The 8,115-nt window shown below is 45.5% G+C and overlaps 1 protein-coding gene across 1 annotated transcript; it reads right to left on the bottom strand.

Annotated features, from left to right (window-relative positions):
• Positions 1 to 4,847: 4,847 nt before the first annotated feature.
• Positions 4,848 to 5,957, bottom strand: LOC112079718 (E3 SUMO-protein ligase RanBP2; the record flags this gene model as incomplete). Its single annotated transcript, XM_070442417.1, has 4 exons — positions 4,848 to 5,117; positions 5,242 to 5,444; positions 5,562 to 5,648; positions 5,753 to 5,957. Coding segments are annotated over 4 exons (765 nt in total), but the record flags the coding sequence as incomplete, so codon positions are not given.
• Positions 5,958 to 8,115: the final 2,158 nt, after the last annotated feature.

Raw genomic sequence — 8,115 nt, 5'->3', positions numbered from 1 at the left:
AGGAGGAGAAGTCCCAAGTCCTCTCCAGCAGAGGAAAACATTGTCCCCAGAAATCAGTCCTTAACCATCCAGGAGGCCCTGAAAATCCCAACCCCAGGTTAGCCAGGAACAGGCCACAAGAAAGTTTGGTTACCATCCAGGAGGCAGAAGGGTCCAGTCCTCCTACAGCAGAGGAACATGGTTCCCAAGCTCAGTCCTGTAACGCATAATCAGGAAAGGCCTGTAATCCAACCCCAGGTAGCCAGGACAGGCCACAGAACAGTCCAGTTACCATCCCAAGGGTATGGCCCTTGACATATTTTACAGCAAGAGGACAGGTCCAGTTCAATTCAGTAACCATCCAGGAGGCAGATGTCCAGTCCCTTTACAGCAGAAGAGACAGGTTTATGTTTTCAGTCCCATTAACCATTTCAGGAAAAGCAGAGGTCCAGTCCCCACTAAAAAGGAGCAGCAGACTCCAGATCAGTTTTAAGACTCCACTTTCACAACCATTCAGACTGCCGGTCTCCCGCAGCAAGGGAGCAGGCCCTACCACTCCAACCGTCCAGAAAACCTGCTGCAGTGGCCCCGCTTTGATAAACCCTGCTTTTGGGTTTTTGGATTTGGTGGCACAGTTTGGGCAAAAAGGCCAGGGGCAGAGTGGGGAGTGTAACATGTGTCCTTGTTAGAAATGAGGGAGTCTGCAAGGCCAAAGTTGGTTTTCCTTGTCCTAAACTCTAAAACGAGCAGGGTCCAGAATCAGTTCTACTCCTGCAGCTAGACCAGCAGCAGGCAAGCCCCTATTAGCCCTGTCTGCCAAGAAGAACCTCGAGCCTGGCTCCAATTACTAAGCATTTTCTTCTACAGCCCTACCTCAGGGTATGAGACCATTTATCTACAAAGCTTTTTGAATTTTGCCCCACTTTAACTCTTGGCAATGCCTTCTATGTCCCTCCCAGCAACAACAATCCCCTTCTGCCACCAATGCAGCAACTTGAGCTTGTCTTCTCTTTTCTTACTTACTCTCCTTTTTACAGGATGCCTCCTAACCTCATTTGGCTCATGGGCTTCAGTGCTCTAGAGGGGAAGTTTCTCCTTGCTTGATTCTGGCACAGAACACTGGGGGGAATTTTGTCCTTTGGAAAAAAGGTTGGCACTTCTAAAAAGTTTTTTTCTCTATAAACGATTGGACCTGAAGAAAATTCAATAATGATGTGTGTTTTTTAAGAATTTCTATAGTTCACCATGGACACGTGAAGTATGTTTTCAGAGAAACAAAACATTTTCCAGTTTTAACTTTTTTTTTATGTTTCAATTATTAGATTTTCCAAAACTTCCCCCGTGGCGAACGGCCGGGGCTTACGTTGGTGTTTGGAGCTGTTCCAGCCCGCAGCCAAAGCTGAGGGACGGGGAGGAGGGGAGGTGATGAAAGAGGACATTAATAATGTGGGTTCATTGACTTTGAAACCATAGTCTCTCTACCACGAGGTACCTTTATGCAATGCACCCTGCTACTCATTTATCTCCACTTACCTTACTGTGAAATGTTATGAAAGAAAGCTCATAGGGAGGCAGACCGGTTTCTGTAGTTAGGAAGCCGCTTGTTTGTACAAGTCCACAGCCTGGACAGGACCACTAGTCTAAACGCAGGGCCTTACCCCCATCTTCTTTCGTCTTTTAAAGAAAATAAAATAAAACCCAGCTTCATTATCTTTAATTATAATAGGGTTACATTAACACTAAAAGTGAAGCGTTTTTTGTGAATATAATTTTCATTTTGGGCGGTATAAAAGGGTTTGTAGCACATGGAAATTGTTATGGAAATCTGTTGCATCTCAGTCGTCTACAAATCCAGCAGTGCAATGCTCCTCCGTCCATCGGGCACCGTAGCTAACAATAATAAAGGAGATAAATATCAGCATGGTTTTAGTTAGCTGTAAAATCTCTAAACAAACTTCCACTATCAATTTATGCAGTCTAACAATCTCACCGTGTTTCAACTGCAGATTCGATGGTTGCCCTTAGAGTGGAGTTTCTTTAAGGCACATGGAACGATTGAGAGAAGACCTCCTCTCGCGAGTTGTGGGACATCGGCCAGTATTGAATTGACATGTTTAATAGATAAAATTTTGCATCTAAAAGGCGTTAATTCTCCTTCTTAATTTCCAGTGTAAGTGAGAAGTGGGACTTTTATCCACGTGGCTACGGTCAAATACCGGAGGCAAATGTCTGCCTGGCTTCGAACCACAATAACTCTGAGTACAACATGAAAACATGAAAATGAAAAACCCCCCAGGGAATGCGATAGAACACACTCATAGATGCAACAAAAACAATATAATTCAAAGGGTGAAACCTTTCCTTTTTGGCTTGAGTGTTCCAAGCAGAGCTTCTCCTCTACGTCAATTCGTTAATAACTGGTCCCAAATGTGTTTCTAGGCTGGAGGCTTAGTCTAGAGCTGGCATTGACTCCACAGTTCCTATCTAATATGACAGAGAATCTTGCATGTTGCTACGCAATACACAGTTTCTATATGAGGCTGTAGAATCTTACACGCCTTCTCTGATTAATGAAGCCCCTTGGGTCCCTGTTTTTAACCTCTGCGTGTAATGTGGTTGTTCCAGGGTGGAGAACTAAGTCCAGGGGAGGAGGAATGATGGAATTCGTTTAAGGAGCGTAAAGCTTGTACCGCTGGGAAGAGGGAGACCTGGGCCCAGTGGGAATGGAGAGGGGTGTGGGAAAGGAACATCAAGATTCTCTTTCCACCCGATAAGAGGTTCTACCGGTGCTGATGAGGAAGGGAGGCCCAGGTGTGAAGGTCTTGTGCCCCAATCACACCATCTGTCAGCATGTCAATGGGTAGCTCAATACCCCTGCACAGCCTCCTAACCCAAGCCCTAGTCTGGACAGCTACTGGACGTGATTTCAGGTAGGTCTATACATATTGGCAACACCAACCAAAGCTCCGTAAAATTATTGATTTTCCGTATATAATTTTTGAATTGAATTAAATGTTTTTTTTTTATCAACAACAAAAATTCCAAGAGGGTGAGGGTTTAAAGGGTGGGGAACAGTTTTGGCAGCCAAGTTTAAGACCGCGAGCCCGTTGGCCGAGGTGTTTTCAAGGAAGACCTTTCTGTGATTGTCACGAGTCGTATGAAGGCAATCAGAGGCCCTCGTTCCCTCTCCTCCCCCCAGCGTCCGCAGGTACGGGACATTCCCAGAGACGCGCCAATCCCGCAGGTCAGTGGGTTTCCCCTGTCTGCTACGTATAGGTGGGCGCCAGCCTACTATTTGTCCTCCCACCTACAATAAATGTTGTATTAATTGTACTAAAGAGTCCACTAAACTCTGCCCCTCCAGGGTGTCCCTCTTCTCGCGCTTTGAACGACGAGCCCCCTGGGAACGGTCCACCATATGAATGTTCTCACTCTCCACCCCAATCGTCCCCAAGGACAGCTGAGAACTCTCGAAGGCCGCTGTGGGTTCAGGACAGAACGGCTTCGGGCCTGCGCAACTCTGTCTTCCACAGGGTCCGTACGGGGACTTCATGGTGTTCAGGTGAGAAGCCGGGGAGTGAGTTGTTGGGTTTAGCCCTCCAACCAGATACAATAATCAGAGCAATCGTGCTTTCATAACCTTCAATACCATGTTTCCCAAAACATAGGTCACAGTTGGTGCCATCTTTGGGAACACGAAACATTTTGGTAACCTCTGCAAGTGTATACTCTGTTTGGTCCTGGTCCTCTGTATTGTCCCTTTTTTCCTTTCAGGGTGGAGAATCACCAAACAGGAATTGGGACAGGAGGGAAGATCCATCTACGGGGGAACAAAGTTTTTGAGGATGAGAACTATTTGGACGTGCGCCACCAGGCCGGGCTTAGCTGTCCATGGCCACCACGGCCGAGACAAAAACCAAACTCCCAGTTTCTTTCATTACATGAAGAAGGCTGAAGCCACTTGGCTTCAAACACGTGGGCTTTTTTGCTTTGGGTCAGAGAAGTGCAATGGATTGTGGTTCCGCAGCATGGGAGGAGCTTGGGCAACAAGAATGGCAAACCCAGCAAGAATGAATTGTCGTTCAAACCGAATGTGGACAGACCTGTAAGAGCCTTCGCTCTGTTCACTGACTGTGGAATCTAACTGTAGGGCTGGAGTCTGGGTCACTGGCCTTGATCTATGGCCCTCGCTCTGGCCATGGACCTGGACAGTTGATAGGCTTTCAAACTGTGGACAATCTCTTAGTAGGAAATTCAAATGAGACGCTATACCTCAATGTAAAGTGTTAAACATTTTTTTTTTTTTACAGAAGCCCATGTTGCAGTGCACGAAGGGTTTGGTAGTGCATCTACGGGGGGAAAGGGGTGTCCATTTGTAGACAGAGATGGTTCACCTTTCAAAAGTGTTTGCCCACCCTGAGGAGGCAGCATGTGACTGTTGAATCCCCAGTTCTGGTTTTTTTTGTGTTATAAATGTAACATTAAGCTTTCTTTGAGAGGGGTGGTTCTTTTCATGTTGTATTCCATACGATTTGAAAACGCTGGTTCCTTCCTTTAAGCTCCCTAACTTGATTGTTTTGTATAATTTAAGCCTTTAATCGAGATGAACAAGAAACCTTGTTGTTTTAAAAAAGCCAATCATTGTTCATTTTGACTACGTTCCTTTCTTCCTGCTCCCCTGTGAATACTTGTAGGTGTTGTTTTTTTTGTTATACATTGATTTCATAAATGTTACAATCAATTGAAAGACAGCCTTTGTCCATTTTAAAAAACCTCTAAAAGTTGGGAATATAAGAAACTATACCACTGTGTTGACGATAACTGTTGGGAGAGGGATGGGAAAAAATAATATCGTTTTATTTCTTTCTTCAACAACAACAACAACGGTGGATGGTAACCAACTGTTCTGTGGCCTGTTCCTGGCTACCTGGGGTTGGGATTTCAGCCTCCTGTATGGTTAAGGACTGATCTGGGACCTGTTCTTCTGCTGTAGTGGACTGGACTTCTGCCTCAGACTGATCTGAAGCCTGTTCCTGGCTGCTGGGGGACTGGTCTGGGACCTGTTGTTCTGGCACAGTATCGCCGGTGCTAGAGGACACAGCCTCAGATGAAACAGGGTCTGAGCTTCTCTCAGCATCCTAAAACACAATAACTAAAACAGTTAACATTTGCTTGAGAGAACCACTTTCAATTTCTTATAACCCAATGCCACATAAGTTGTTTACCTATGTGCAAACACATGCATATATCATATAATCTCACCAGAGCCTCCTGTGCTTTGCGAAGCTCTGTCTCAAAATCCTCTGGCTTGTCCTTCTCTGCCTCGCTATCGCTGCCTACACCACAGAAGAAGGTTGAAGGCAGCTGCAGGGTCCTGGCTTTCTGTTCCTGCTCTGGAGTAGGCCTCTTCTCCCATACCACCTCAAGCTCCAGGTCCAGACCCTGAACACCTGCGTCCGCCTGACCTGCTGAGAGGAAACGAGTTGAGCAGGTTATTGGAGAAGTAACTTCTGTGGAGAAATTTCACCCCAACCTGTCCTATTCATACCCATCTCTATAGCTGCTTTGGCCATGAAACTTACCAGAACCTGCACTTGCAGCTTCTCTCTCAGGAGGATCCTGGTACAGTTTTCCATTCAGGGCTTTAACTGCTGTCTCAAAGTCCTCATCTGCAATATTCACAGCACAAACTAACGTTAGCAACACTGTCAACTACAATTACTAAACGGTTGCTCATGCAGGTAGAAAAAGTTTGAGAGAGAGTGTTTCTCACCATCTGTCTGGGCGTCGCTGSTATATCCTGGTTCGTTCTGGTAGCAGAAGAAGGTGAGAGGCAGCAGGAGTTCCCTGGCCAGAAGAGCCTGCTCAACTGTTGGCTGCCTCACATACACCACTTCCACCTCKCRGTCGGCCTCCGCCTGGGAGGGTGCTATAACACAACACAAATGGTGAGACAACTCAGTCAGGAGGCCCCCTTCCTACAGAACAGTGTACAGAACAGAGAGACATTGAGAGCAGGAACCGATTAATACAACTATATTAATCTCCAAGGTGAATTTGATTTATTATTATTATTGAAAATTMYATCTACAGAAACTGTAATAAGACTTGACGTAATTATGCTCCAAGGTTATTGTTTGGTACTAAAAGGCAGGCTAACATTTTATTAACTAGAAAGTCACAAAACCATTTCACTAAGCAGATAGTTGCATGTCTAGGGTTAATTCCTCATCAAAACACATGCATCTAAAAAAAAATTGACAACGTGCATTTCACCCCCCGAGCGAGCAGTCTCCTATATCTCTGACAATGCTATTACTACTGAGTAAGTCAATCTCAAAAGCATCATAAACCTTWGAARCATGGATCTACAGTGTACTGTACATGAGGCCAACCATAGCAGTTGTACCATTTCTTCCTGCTCCTCTTAAACCAATTCATAGATAACTGTCCAGTGGTAGAATACGTTTTCAACAATGGCTCTTTCACTGGGACATATCGTAAATCTCTGGAACAAACCGGACCAGAGTGGGATTTGATTTCACACTGTTGCTACACATCCTGGACTAAAAATGTGTGTGTGACAGCAAGCATGGCTGGAATCTCCCCGTGTCTCCTTTTAAACAGAGGGAGAAGTACTCTGAATCGCCGTTAACACAACTGGCTGCTACCAGGAACTTAGTCATTTCACCCCTCCAATAGCTAAACAGCTATCCTAACTTTCATCTGTAGAAATCTATATTTCACTAGAGTAAGAGTTACTGTTGAGTATCACACATGGGCATGCAGCTCATTAGGTTGTTGTACTATAGGTTTGTACAGTGCATTCAGGAAGTATTCAGACCCCTTCCCCTTTTACACATTTTGTTAAGTTACAGCCTTAGTCTAAAATGGATGAAATACACATATATATATATTTTTTATCCTCCTCAATCTACACACAATACCCCATAATGACAAAGCGAAAACATTTTTAGAATCAAAATAAAACACTTTTCATATTTTTTTTTAACCCCTTCTTTCTCCACAATTTTGTGATATCCAATTTATATTTACAGTCTTGTCCCATCGCTGCAACTCCCGTACAGACTCGGGAGAGGCGAAGGTCGAGAGCCATGTGTCCTCCAAAACACGATCCTGCCAAGATGCACTATTTCTTGACACACTGCTCGATTAACCCGGAAGCCAGCCGCACCAATGTGTCGGAGGAAACACTAACTGGTGACCYTGTCAGGGTGCATGCGCCKYGACCGCCACAGGAGTCGCTAGAGCACGATTGGACAAGGACATCCCGGTCGGCCAAACCCTCCCCTAACCCAGATGATGCTGGGCCAATTGTGCGCCGCCTCATGGGTCTCCCGGGTGCGGCCGGCTGCGACTCAGCCCGGGATCGAACACGGATCTGTGGTGACGCCTCAAGCACTGCCTTATACTGCTGCGCCACTCGGGAGGACCAGAATGTTTTGCATGTTTCATTCAAATAAAAAAAACGAAGAACTTATTTACATAAGTATTCAGACCCTTTGCTATGAGACTCGAAATTGAGCTCAGGTGCATCCTGTTTGCATTGATCATCCTTGAGATGTTCCTACAACTTGATTAGAGTCCACTTGTGGTAAATTCAATTGATCGGAAATGATTTGGAAAGGTACACACCTGTCTATATAAGGTCCCACAGTTCATGTCAGAGCAAAAACCAAGCCATGAGGTCGAAGGAATTGTCCGTAGAGCTCTGAAATAGGATTTTGTCGAGGCACAGATCTGGGGAAGGGTACCAAAAACATTTCTGCAGCATTGAAGGTCCCCTAGAACACAGTGGCCTCCATCAATCTTAAATGGAAAAAGTTTAGAACAACCAATACTCTTTCTAGAGCTGGCCCCCTGGCCAAACTGAGCAATTGGGGGAGAAGGGCCTTGMTCAGGGAGGTGACCAAGAACCCAATTGTCKCTCTGACAGAGCTCCAGAGTTCCTCTGTGGAGATGGGAGAACCTTCCAGAAAGACAACCATCTCTGTAGCACTCCACCAATCAGGCCTTTATGGTAGAGTGGCCAGACGAAAGCCACTGCTCAGTAAAAGGCACATGACAGCCCCCTTGGAGATAGCCAAAAAGGGTCTAAAGGACTGACCATGAGAA

Source organism: Salvelinus sp. IW2-2015, unplaced genomic scaffold (assembly GCF_002910315.2).
Source record: "Salvelinus sp. IW2-2015 unplaced genomic scaffold, ASM291031v2 Un_scaffold9214, whole genome shotgun sequence".
Lineage (NCBI taxonomy): Eukaryota > Metazoa > Chordata > Actinopteri > Salmoniformes > Salmonidae > Salvelinus > Salvelinus sp. IW2-2015.
The sequence above is the reverse complement of the archived record's forward strand: the minus strand, read 5'-3'. Positions and strand labels throughout refer to the sequence as shown.